The sequence below is a fragment of the Leptodactylus fuscus genome, chromosome 1 (assembly GCF_031893055.1).
Source record: "Leptodactylus fuscus isolate aLepFus1 chromosome 1, aLepFus1.hap2, whole genome shotgun sequence".
NCBI classification, from domain to species: domain Eukaryota; kingdom Metazoa; phylum Chordata; class Amphibia; order Anura; family Leptodactylidae; genus Leptodactylus; species Leptodactylus fuscus.
The window spans coordinates 177,175,337-177,189,050 of record NC_134265.1 but is presented as its reverse complement, the minus strand read 5'-3'; the positions used below and the strand labels follow the sequence as shown (position 1 = coordinate 177,189,050).

At 42.3% G+C, this 13,714-nt stretch overlaps 1 protein-coding gene across 1 annotated transcript; it reads left to right on the top strand.

The window, feature by feature from the left end:
• Window positions 1-5,270: 5,270 nt before the first annotated feature.
• NDUFB6 (NADH:ubiquinone oxidoreductase subunit B6) lies at window positions 5,271-10,268 on the top strand. The gene is made up of 4 exons (XM_075263833.1): window positions 5,271-5,547; window positions 5,778-5,870; window positions 8,058-8,102; window positions 10,110-10,268. Exons 1-4 carry the CDS (start codon window positions 5,368-5,370, stop codon window positions 10,176-10,178), a joined length of 387 nt encoding a protein of 128 aa, XP_075119934.1. The 5' UTR covers window positions 5,271-5,367; the 3' UTR covers window positions 10,179-10,268.
• The last annotated feature ends 3,446 nt before the right edge of the window (window positions 10,269-13,714 follow it).

Sequence of the window (13,714 nt, the reverse complement as noted above, 5' to 3'; positions counted from 1 at the left end):
AGATGTGAACCAGGCCTAAGGCAGATGTTGCATTGTGAATGTTGCAATTATTTTTTCATTATTTTTTATTATTATTATTATGATGATGATGATGATAATAGCTCAGAGTAAATCAAAACCAAAGTTAATTGACATTCTGCTAGCCCTTGGCATACGTTCTCTGCTCAGGTTACCAGAGGGCACATAGTAGGCAGGAGTGTAACAAGTAATCACGGGATCACATAGTAAACTTTGGAGAGCATGACTACTTTCTGCAGGAAGTTCAGAGCATGAAAGCTTATCATTATCTTGTTCTCCCTAATGCACAATGATAATGCATATAGTGATGGTGAATATAGAAATAATGTACACCGTGATGTCACTATTGTAGGACAATGTGCACAGGGATGTATAATGGAAACAGTGAAGTTACTGGGATAATGTGTAGAGTGATATAACAGCACTCAAATTATACCATGCCCAGGATTAATGCATTTGATCTCTTGAAGTACTCACCCCGCATCCATAATCATCAGGTTTTAGTGAATATTTCCACTTTAAGACAACTATATATTTTGCTATTATTAATTTACAAACCTCAATTCAGACATATTTTTTTCTGGTTTTCCTTCAATCATAGTTTATAGAATCTGTAAGGCTATATATCAGAATGGAAATCGGCCCCCTTAGTCACTGGGCTCTATGGTTGCTATCCTATTAGTTAGGATCTAAGATGGTAAATAAAAAGGAGTTATCAGTAGTGGACAACCATTTAGGTGTGGACAGTCTTCTTTGTGACGCTTAGTAATATTATGTATTATTATGTTGTATATAGATTCCATGAAGTAAGTACAGCATGAGCATTAAAGGAAAAATGGCTGCACTGGATTATTCACACACATTGTTGCAGAGATTTCAGTGATATACTCTAAATAGTGTTGTACATGTATTTCATCAAGCTTCATTCAGGTGGGACAGTGGCATAAATTTCTGCCATAGGTTCCTATTAATTGCTTGCTTACTTATATACTGTAGCACCATCATATTCCGCAGTACTTTACAGATATTGTCAAAACTGTCTCATATAGCCTCACAATCTAAATTTCCTAACGCTATGTCTTGAGGACCTCCTGAACGGAAACCTGCATGCATAAAAAAGAGGAACCTGGGAAACCCACTGGCCCCATACACTGTAATGGGGTCCACATGGTTTCTGCTCAGTTTCCGCATAAAACATCTGGAGAGAAAAGTCCTGCAAGCAGCACTTTTCTCTCCCCATGTTTTGTGCGGAAATCGAGTGGAAACCATACGGGTTGCATTATACTCTATGGGATTCGTGGGTTTTCTTAGCCCACTGCTTTTTTATGCGTATAGGTTTCCATTTGGTGGGTCCCCAAGCAGACTCCCCGAATGGAAACCCAAATGCAGATGTGAACCGAGCCTCAAGAAAGGAGAGGACCCTCCCAACTTAAAGCACCATGCAGGAACTACCACCACCATCAAGCACCAGTCTCAGCAGCCTTTGGTGTCGAAACTATACAGTGTACAAAACCAGAAGTGGAAGGCTCCATACACTGTGTAGTGGCCGTATTTCCTAAAATAAACCCAAAAAGTCACAAGCACCTTTATGATGCCAGAATTCAGGCTTGATACATTTCCTCCTTAGGGCCTGTTCACACGGAGTAAACGTGTGTGTATTTTGGCAAAATACACGTGTAAAAATACACATATAAAAATAAGACTCCCATTGACTTCAATGACATTTTTTTACACATGTAAAAAAACATGTCAAAATACACGTCAAAATACACATCAAAATACACGTGTAAAATGTCATTGGGAGTCTTATTTTTACACGTGTATTTTTAGACGTGTATTTTGCAAAAATACACACTCGTTTACTCCGTGTGAAGGCTCCCTAAAGTTGCTTCAGATGCATCAACCTCTGTGATATAAATCTGGGACACTTGAAGATTGAAGGTTCAAACTAGAGAAATGCAGCTAAAAAAAGCTGTGGAAATAAATGCAGCAAAAAGACAATGAGATTTTCTCTGCAGCAATTTTCATTGGGATTTTGCTGTGTTTTTCTCTCTTTTTTTTCTTCCCCTATTAAATCTATGGGGAAAAAACATGAGATTCCACAGGTAAAATTAACAATTAAGGGCTCGTTCACATCTGCGCCCGGCACTCCGTACTTCAGGTGTCCGTTTCCTGCATAAACCAGAGCAGGAGACGGAAACCTGCAGGACTCTTTCTCACCCATTCATTTGAATGGGTGAGGAAGCTGTCCGGCCGTGAGCGGCGGTGAGCGTTTTATGCTCTCCACCGCAAAACCGGGTTTTATAATCCGGACACAGAGTCGGACATGCAGTACTCTGTGTCTGTATTTTAAAAAACGGTTTCGCGGCGGAGAGCATAAAACGCTCACCACCACTCACGGCCGGACCCGGTCTGTGGTTTCCGTCTTCTGGCATGCAGAAGACGGAAACCACAGAACGGACAGCTGAACGCAGGTGTGAACCTAGCATAAGATGAACTTAAAGAGGACCTTTCACCACTTTTGGGCACATGCAGTGTTATATACTGCCGGGAAGCTGACAGTGCGCTGAGTTCAGCGCACTGTCGGCTTTCCCGATCCGTGCCCTGTGTAAAGAGCTTATGGTGCCGGTACCGTAGTGCTCTATGGTCAGAAGGGCGTTTCTGACCATTAGCCAGGAACGTCCTTCTGCCTCGCGGCGCCTATCGCGCTGTGCTGTGGAGCCAGAAGGAACGCCCCCTCCCTCTGCTCACACCGCTCGTCCATAGACGAGTATTATCAGGAGGGGAGGGGGCGTTCCTCCCCGCTCCACAGTACAGCGCGATTGGTGCCGCGAGGCAGAAGGACGTTCCTGGCTAATGGTCAGAAACGCCCTTCTGACCATAGAGCACTACGGTACCGGCACCGTAAGCTCTTTACACAGGGCACGGATCGGAAAAGCCGACAGTGCGCTGAATTCAGCGCACTGTCAGCTTTCCAGCAGTATATAACACTGCATGTGCCCAAAAGTGGTGAAAGGTCCTCTTTAAATCTTATTCACTTTGCTGGTACTATATAATGTAGTGTTTTTTCCACTGCGTTTCCGCAATGTGAGGCGTTAGGCTAAAGTCTTATCTTGCAGACATTTTGTTGGAGTTTTGCCATTTTTTTTTTATATAGCCAAACATACACTCACCGGCCATTTTATTAGGTACACCATGCTAGTAATGGGTTGGACCCCCTTTTGCCTTCAGAACTGCCTCAATTCTTCGTGGCATAGATTCAACAAGGTGCTGGAAGCATTCCTCAGAGATTTTGGTCCATATTGACATGATGGCATCACACAGTTGCCGCAGATTTGTCGGCTGCACATCCATGATGCGAATCTCCCGTTCCACCACATCCCAAAAATGCTCTATTGGATTGAGATCTGGTGACTGTGGAGGCCATTGGAGTACAGTGAACTCATTGTCATGTTCAAGAAACCAGTCTGAGATGATTCCAGCTTTATGACATGGCGCATTATCCTGCTGAAAGTAGCCATCAGATGTTGGGTACATTGTGGTCATAAAGGGATGGACATGGTCAGCAACAATACTCAGGTAGGCTTTGGCGTTGCAACGATGCTCAATTGGTACCAAGGGGCCCAAAGAGTGCCAAGAAAATATTCCCCACTCCATGACACCACCACCACCAGCCTGAACCGTTGATACAAGGCAGGATGGATCCATGCTTTCATGTTGTTGACGCCAAATTCTGACCCTACCATCCGAATGTCGCAGCAGAAATCGAGACTCATCAGACCAGGCAACGTTTTTCCAATCTTCAATTGTCCAATTTCGATGAGCTTGTGCAAATTGTAGCCTCAGTTTCCTGTTCTTAGCTGAAAGGAGTGGCACCCGGTGTGGTCTTCTGCTGCTGTAGCCCATCTGCCTCAAAGTTCGACGTACTGTGCGGCGTTCAGAGATGCTCTTCTGGCTACCTTGGTTGTAACGGGTGGCTATTTGAGTCACTGTTGCCTTTCTATCAGCTCGAACCAGTCTGGCCATTCTCCTCTGACCTCTGGCATCAACAACGCATTTCCGCCCACAGAACTGCTGCTCACTGGATGTTTTTTCTTTTTCGGACCATTCTCTGTAAACCCTAGAGATGGTTGTGCGTGAAAATCCCAGTAGATCAGCAGTTTCTGAAATACTCAGACCAGCCCTTCTGGCACCAACAACCATGCCACGTTCAAAGGCACTCAAATCACCTTTCTTCCCCATACTGATGCTCGGTTTGAACTGCAGGAGATTGTCTTGACCATGTCTACATGCCTAAAATGCACTGAGTTGCCGCCATGTGATTGGCTGATTAGAAATTAAGTGTTAACGAGCAGTTGGACAGGTGTACCTAATAAAGTGGCCGGTGAGTGTAGATGTAGCTTAAAAAAAACACAAAAAAACAGCAAAATCTGTGACAAAAAACACAGCTTTTCCACAATGTGGAGCCTCAGCCTTAGCCTGAATTTCAGGCCCCGTGTTGTAGAAACACAAATTTTTTGTTGCGGATTTTTGAGCCATAGCCAAGAATGGCTACAAAGGGAATGGGGAAAATATAGGCAGTACTTATATTTCTACCTTCTACTCAATCCACTCCTGGCTTTGACTCAAAAAATGAAGCAAAATCTGCAACAACAAAAAAGCTGCTCCCTTAATGTGGGGCCTTAGCTTTAAAAAGGGGGAGGGTGGCTGCCCCGGGCCGGGCCTACTGACTCTGTGGACTTTCTGTTTTCAATACACCTATATATAAACCACAAGCATTTCCACAGGTATAAGTGACATGCTGCAATTTCCAAAACTGCAACGGTTTTGGAAACTGCATTGCATCTGCTGCACGTATTTTTCTGCAATGTGTAGATGGGATGTTAAAGAACGCCGTGTTTTTTTTTCACCATGTGGGCTCCCATCCACATTTTGCAGTAAAATATGCACAGCGGAGACACTGCGATTTCCAACACAGTTGCGGTTCTGGAAATCGCAGCATGTGAATTATACCTAGATTGAATTGGATTGAACCCTACTTTGCTAAGGAATCTTTGACCAAGGGTTGATTGAAACAATTTTTCAATCTTCAATTTACTTTAAAATAACATTTTCTTTGACATTGCTGGCAGAAATCTTTTTTCCAGCTTTGCTGAATCCCACTGTACCACGGTATCACCATTACAGCACAGTAATACCTACTAACCAACAGCAGAGGGAGCCGTCGCACAGTTTGTATGTCCGCGACGTCATTGTTGTGCGCCGAATCGCTGAGTGCCCTCTGGAAGACAGAGAAGTGTCATAGCACGAGAGGGCACTGGATTTGGGGTGTCAGGGTGGGTAATAGACATGTCGGTCAGTCCAGCAGACCAGCAGCTCCGGCAGCAGCAGCTGAGAGCTCTGCGTAGGAAATGGCTGAAGGATCAGGAACTGAGCCCACGGGAGCCAGTTCTGCCCGAGAAGAAGCTCAATGCCGTGGACCGCTTCTGGGCTAACTTTCTACAGAAGAACTCCCTGTGGAGGAAATACGTACGTGAGATTGGGAGCAGAGGGGGCAGAGAGCTGCAGGCTGAGGGATGACTGAGCACTGCCAAGCTCTGCAGGTGCTAGGGGGTGGGAAGTTCTCTGGCATCATCTTATTAGATGCCCACCATAGTAATTGTAAAGTAGTCATTTGTGGCAATGCCTTCATGGCACACCATCATGGTATTGGGCACCCTGTAATACCCCATGTAATTGTGTCTTTTTTCTGTTCCCAGACTTTCCGGACATATAACCTTGGTGTACAGGCAGTCACAAAACTTCTGATACCAGCCTGGATTGTTCACTACTTTGTGAAGTACCACATGGAGGTAATGTGCTTTTCAGCACTGTGTAAGATAGGACCTCGTTCACACAGGAATATTCAAGAGCAGTATTCTTTGTATATAAAATAGTACAGAGCCAGTGTGAAGTAGTGGAATTGTTTATACTCTCTTATAGCTGTATCTCTCTTTGCATGTAGTATTTTCTATATGCAGAATGCTTAGAGCTGTGTGATTAGTCAAATTAATTCCAAGATATCAGACTCCTGCCCCGGAGTCTCGTATATCCGCACAGGCTATGGCTAGGTTAATATCTGCGTTTGGGGAGTCCACTTGGGAATCTGCCCACCGAACGGAAACCTAATTCACATTAAAAAAGCGGTTATCTTAGGAAACCGGTGAACCCACATAGATTATAATGGGGTCCGTGTGGATTCCATTCAGTTTCCAAGCAAAAAATGAATTTTTCATGCATAAAGAGGAAAGGAATCCCTGAACGCAGATGTGAACCCGGCCTATCTCCTCCAACTACAAATATGAACACCAGTTTCTTCACTGTAGTCACCAATTGGGTAGTGGACAAGGAAAGCTGCATGGATCTGGCTCCTGCATCCTATGTTAGCCAACTGAACTTTTTTAAGTCTTTTGAGCTGAAATATGACAGTAGAGTTTTGCCCATAATGTTGAATAACAGTGGTATTTTATATTTAGGCAGAGATTGTCCAGCCCTAAACGTGCTCCATTGGAGACAATAGGAATAAGTAATGTGGAAATTACACTAAATGGTGAAATAAAACCACTTGCTGTCCATATGTGAGTTTATTTACAACCCCAATTCCAAAAACTGGGACACATTGTAAAATGTAATGGAAATAAGAATGCAATGATTTTGAACTCTCGTAACCATATTTTATATAGAACACATTTAACCATATATTTTATTTTATGTAACACATAGAACACATATCAGAAGCTGAGACATTTTTCTATTTAATTTGAAAAAATAAACTCATTTAAAAATTGATGACAGCAACACATCTCAAAAAAGTTGAGACATGTCTACCGTTGTGTAGCATCGCCTCTTCTTTTTACGTCAGTTTCTAAATATCTGAGAAGAGAGACCAGTTGCTGAAGTTTGGAACTGGAACGTTGTTCCATGTTGTCTTGCCTGATGTAGGATTCTAGCTGCTCAACAGTCCTGAGTCCTCTTTACCAAATTTTTTGTTCATAACGTACTAGAGGTTTCCTGTTGGTAAAAGGTCTGGACTGTAGATGGGCATGTTTGGCTACTGTGACTGCTGTGATGGGTGCAGCATGTGCCTTAGCGTTGTCTTACTGAAATATGCAGAGCCTTCCCTTTCATATGTCAGACGGGAACATGCTGTTCTAAAACCTCTATAAACTGTTCAGCATTGATAGTCCGTTGAGATGTGTAAGCTGGCCATACCATAAGCAGTAATGCAGCTCCATACCGTCATAGTGGCAGGCTTTTGAACTCCTTTTGAGTTTGCAAGACACAGTATCCATGGTTTCCATGAAGAATTTCATATTTTGATTCATCTGCCAACAGAATAGTTTTTCATATTTCCCCAGTCCACTTTAAATGAGCCGCGAGAAGACTGTAATGTTTTAATATACTGCTTCATCTTTTTATGATACAGGTTTAGGCCAGGGCCCCACAAGGCAAAAACTCAGGAAACCTGTGCAAACTTCCTTTTAAAAGCTCTGCAGGAAAAACCACAATGCACTGCTGCGGCCATTTTTCCTGCAGCGTTTTTTTTTTTCCCCCTGCGGGACGATACGTGGGGCCTTTGCCTTAAATAAAGAGAACACAAAATTAGAGGCTGAGTGCAAAACTGCTAAAAATGCAAAATGCAAGTCATATAATGGCGAGAAATCGTGTTATTCATCATGTGTACAGCTTATTCTGAGGAGTCGCCTGAAATAACAGGCACAGTTTAAGTAATGGGAAGGAGAATGAAATAACCTGAACTCTATTGTCATAAAGCAAGTAAACACAATGTGACTGCAGCAGTCTTATATTATACATGTGCAAAAATATCTACGGATGAAATCATCATATTTGTGAAGAAGCTTTTTTTTTTTTAAGAAAATAAAGTATAGGCTTTTACTTTCATAGAGTATATAAATTATGTATGTTTGTGTGTCTATATAATATATGTTTAGCTATATAAAACCTATCATTTTAACTGGTTTCATGCTGGTTTGTTTCAGACCACTCCATATGGTGTTGTTTATCAGAAGCCTCGGTTGTACCCTGTGAGTATTCTATTCCATCAGATCTGTCTCTTATTCTAACACGTGTATCTATGCAAACAAGCACACAATGTGCAAATTAAAGAAGGGGTTCACTTTTATTCCATGAGCTTTATTGTGATCAAAGCAAACATTTTGTAATACACATTCATTATTTAGGTGCTTACTAGAGATGAGCAAATATGCTCGATCGAATACCTCGGCCGCATTGCTCCCGACGGAAGGGAAGGTGGGAGGGGCAGTAAAAATTTGATACCCCGTGAGTGTCCCTGCCGCAATAAAGATCATGGAATAAAAGTGAATCCCTCCTTTAATCTGTACATTGTGTGCTTGTTTGCATAGATAGATGGTATTATTCAGTACTACTTTACCTGCATTGTGTAGATGAAAATCAGCTTATTGACGCTATGATGTGTTTGCCATACGCTAGGTTCACACCAGCGTTCGGCAGTCCGTTCTGTGGTTTCCGTCTTCTGCATGCAGAAGATGGAAACCTGTCAGACTGGGTCCGGCCGTGAGCATTTTATGCTCTCCGCCGCAAAAACTTTTTTTTTTTAAATTGGACACAGAGTACTGCTTGTCCAACACTGTGTCCGATTTAAAAAAAATGGTTTTGTGGCAGAGAGCATAAAACGCTCACCGCCGCTCACGGCCGGACATCTTTCAAACCCATTCAAATGAATTGGCTTGAAACATGTTGGCAGGTTTCCGTCTCCTGCCTCTTTTTTGTGCAGGAAACGGAAACCTGCAGAACGGAGACTGGGCGCAGATGTGAACGAGCCCATATAAGTACTCAGCACAAGTATTCAGTTCATATATTGGTTTTGACTTTTAGGTTGTGAATAATTTAAAGAGAATCTGTAAGAAAATCTGATATTCCAGTTTTATAAATACCTTGCATTTCCCATAAAATTATTCTGCATTGTGCTGTTCCTCTGTTATTCCTCCTAGAAATGTATATATAAACTGACAACTCAGTGTTATCAGTTGACAGGGTCAAGCTGTGTAGGGACACACCCCATTGACAAGGGAAATTATGGCATGAAGTTGGCAATTTCTTTAGAAATATCCGTGAGGAATAACAGAGAAGTGGCACTTAGAATCATGAGATAATATACTCCAGACTGTTTATTAAATTGGGAATGCATTACAAGTAATGACAAGTCCTCTGTAAAGTGATATTCTTCCCCTTCACTTCTATTGCTTTCTTCAGATGGAAAACGCTGAAGAAAGGTCACGTTGCTTCTTTTTTCGCCTAACGTAAAAAAACGCTAGCGAAAAAAAAAAAAAGCAACCCCTCTACATACACTATCATTGTATGGAGGAGGATTATGACGTGGATTCCGCTGTCAAAATCCGCCCCGTGTGAACTAGCCCTAATAAGATCTGTAGCTACGAAATTAATACATGAAAACAACGTAAAGAAAATGAAAGGATTTGTTGATGTGATAGAATATTTACTCACTACAGAGAATATACTCCAAAGCTGAGCATTTACAGTGTAAGAATTTTTCTTTTGTAACGGTTTGCTATCTTGTCTGTCATTACCGTTGAGGGTGAAAAGCTCTCAGCACATATTGTGCCAGGTGTAGTAAATCCCAGAATCAGGGCATATTTACAGTATATGATAGAGGGGATTCCTTTTTCTGGACTTCCTTGTTGGTTACCCAGAGCATAAACTTGACTCCACGTCTGGTGGACTTAGCTTGTGCGTGCAGAAACTGCTCATCTGCTTCAACTCTCTGTCTCGGACCCTAATCTAAATATGTCACTAATATAGACAGTTCATACAGCTTCCAAGAGCTTTAGGGCCAAAAGGTTATAAATTTTGATCCATACGAAGAAACATTAACTGATGTCTAATCTAACATGACAAATAACTTTCATCTGAAGTTGTGTACTCTATCGCATGTTCTGGTTCTTCTTTTGCTTTGTGAGTTTAATGTATGAGAGGAAAATCTACTTATAAATGACTTTTCATTTCATCTGTGTGACTTCTATCTGTTTCAGGGTGACGTCATCCAAGAAACTGGGCAGGTTGTCCCACCCCTTAAGGAAGCTGGTGGTCATCACCACTAAATGGGCGCTATAACACTTGTAATAGTCTTATTCAAAGACACTTGTAAACAGATCTTTAATATTATCATAAAATAAAAGATTCCAGTTGTATTCGAGAGGTTTATTTCACTCTTTTTATAGGACACAACTGTATAGTTTATATTTAAATATACGGTATAATATTACCATTTTTATAGCTTATCTGGTAAATCATTTTATAATTTGGCTTGTGTAATGGGTCATACAACAAATGGCTATTTTCACATCTCCTCTGGAGTCTCTCTTAGCAGTGTCTGGCAAAAATCGATGGACGATTTCAGTTTTGTCTGATGCTTTCAATGAAAAAGAATGGACTCCTGATAGACCCTATTATAGTCTATGGGCTCAGCTCATGTACATAGATTTAGTGGTTTGTTGTTCTGGCCCTCTGATGGATCAGAACAATGACATCCACCACTAGTGTGAGCCTAGTAGATGAATATCATGCATGACATGTTCTGTGTGGATACTGCACCAAACGCTGGTGTACAATTCTAGTGGTCCACTGTGTTACTAAATCAATTTGGCTGATGCTCTGTTTGATCAGAGCTTTTATTGATTGATGTGCTCCTGTGTCGGCCAAAAGTCAGGAAGACTGAGAACCAAAACAATCCCCACTTGAACGGACAAGGGATTATATAGTGCCTGTTATTTTAAACCGTGCTAGGGCGTAAAACAAAAAAAGTGGAACAGTGAATGAACAAAAGAGAAATGTAAATCATTAATATTTGGTGTGATCAGCCTTTGCCTTCAGCATCAGTTTTTGAAGGAACTTGGCAGGGAGGTTGTTTCATACATCATGGAGAACTAACCACAAATCTTCTGTGGACGTAAGCATACTCAAATCCTTCTGTGTCTTTATGTAATCCCAGACAGACTTGATGATGATGAGGTCAGGGCTCTATGGAGGCCATCTCATCACATCTAGGACTCCTCCTCTAAAGGCTAGCCACACCAAATATTTATGTCATTTAGATTTCTCATTTGTTCATTCACTTAGGCTTTTTTTTTAATCAAATTTATTAATACTTCTATTTTTGAGAGCATTTTAGCTAGTTTAAAACTTTTGCACAGTACTGTGAATGTTTTATCAATCATCATCAAACCATTTCTTCCAGAGCTTTTTTCCTTTTCTTGGCCAGTTGTAAAAGATTCTCATAAGAAGCTTCTCTCTTCTGGTCCTGATTTTGTCTGGTGTTAGGCTTTATGCACATGACCGTGTGCTATCCTGTTATTATCCTGGAGAGCACACTGACCGACACATTTCAGTGGACCCATGGAAAACACTGTAGTGTACATAGGCCCATGTGCGGGACACGAGGTGTACTCTGCTCAGTGTTTGCGGCACAGGATAGTCCATAGAAGCCTATAGGACAAAGAAAATAATGGACACCACACAGATGTAATCTGTGTGATATCTGAATTTCCGTAACAATAACCTAGCCACCCACAAGTTTTTTTGTTTTGTTTTTTGCGGATCTGCAAATATGGAGGACACACTATTGTAATACTGACCTTTTTTGTGGACATACGGCACTATTGCTGAAGACACACTGACGCTAGGTTCACACCTGCGTTCAGGTCTCCGTTCTGTGGTGTCTGTCTTCTGCATGCAAGAAGACGGAAACCACAGACCAGGTCCGGCCGTGAGCGTTTTATGCTCTCCGTCGCGAAACAGTTTTTTTTTTTTTAAAAACGGACACAGAGTACTGCATGTCTGACTCTGTGTCTGGATTAAAAAACCCGGTTTCGCGGTGAATAGCATAAAACGCTCACCACCACTCACGGCCGGACATCTTTCAAACCCATTCAAATGAATGGGTGAGAGAGTCCTGCAGGTTTCTGTCTCCTGCCTCTGTTTTGTGCAGGAAACGGAAACCTGCAGAACGGAGAGCGGGTGCAGATGTGAACGAGCCCTGACTGCAAAAACTGAACATTGAGCTGTATTTTCTGGACCGCAAATTACACACTGTCATGTTCACAATGCCAGGAATCAAGGCAGTTCTGCCTCAGGGTATCGAAACCTCTTTCTCTTTATGATTTGTTACACTTATGTATTCCCATCACAATCATTTGAGAGGTTCAAGTTGGAGTCGGTGTTTTATCTAACTCCACCACCCCGACTGGCAGATACATGAACTCCAGCTTAACAGAACATGAGGCACAACATATAAGCAGACTAAGGCCTGGTTCACATCTGCATGCGGTAATCCGTTTGGGAAATCAGCATGGGGACCCCCGAACAGAATACCAAACGCATTGGTGAGCAGTGAAAGCACACAGACCCCATAGACTATAATGGGGTCCCTGTGCTTTCCACACGAGTCATGCGGACATGAGAGTAGATCGTGAAGTACTTTTCTGTCCGTATGTTCTGTCCGTATGTTCCCAGAATGTCAAAGTCCACAGAATTTCTACTTCCGTTATTCTTATGGAGAAACCGCCAGCATTTTTGTAGGTGTAATTGACATGCTATGATTTTCAAAAAAGCAGCGATTTTGGAAATCACAGCAATTCCACTGCGACTATTATTCTGCAATGTGTAGATGGGATTCACTAAAATCCCATCCACTTTGTAGGACCTTTAAAACGTTGCGGCATTTACGCCATGTAGGGCGCAAGCCTAAAGGGAAAAATTAAGGGAGTTATGTCAGAGGTCAAGATGACATGAGAAAAAGTGGTTAAAGTGCACAATGATATTGTCTGAGCCAGTTATGTGTTCTATTTTTGACATGTGGTATATCATCATTTTTACGTGAAAGTTTCTATTTGGATATTTACCTGTAATCTCAATTAACCCCTTCCCGACATGCGCCGTAATAGTACGGCGCGTGTCAGGTCTGTAACTATGGCGACCGCCCGGAGCCGGGCGGCCGTCATAGCCGCCGGGTGTCTACTGCTTTAAGCAGTAGACAACCGGCTCTCATGCCTCCGATCGGTCCCCGGACTGATCGGAGGCATTAACCCCCTCCGGCGCTGCTGTCAAAGGCGCCGGAGGCGCCATTTTCCCGGCGGCGCATGGGCGCCGCCATTTTGGCAGGGATCGCCGGCTCCTGGAGCATGCTCCAGGGCCGACGTCACGTTGCCATGACAGCCGGGAGCCTTGTTAAAGGCTCCCAGCCGGTCTGCAAATTCTCTCTTTTGCAGGCTGGTGTATACAGCCTGCAAAAGAGATGATGATTTTTTTGCAATGCATTGCAATGCATTAGCATTGTAATGCATTGCATTAGTGATCAGACCCCCTGGGGTTCAACACCCCTAGGGGGTCTAATAAATGCAAAAAAAAAATAAAAAAAGTAAAAAAAAATATAAAAAGTATTAAAAGTTCAAATCACCCCCCTTTCCCTAGAACAAATATAAAAGTAGTTAAAAACTGTGAAACATATACATGTTAGGTATCCCCACGTCCGAAATCGCCCGCTCTACAAATCTATACAAATATTTTTCCTGTTCGGTAAACGCCGTAGCAGGAAAAATAGTCAAAAGTGCCAAACAGCCGTTTTTTCACTGTTTTAATT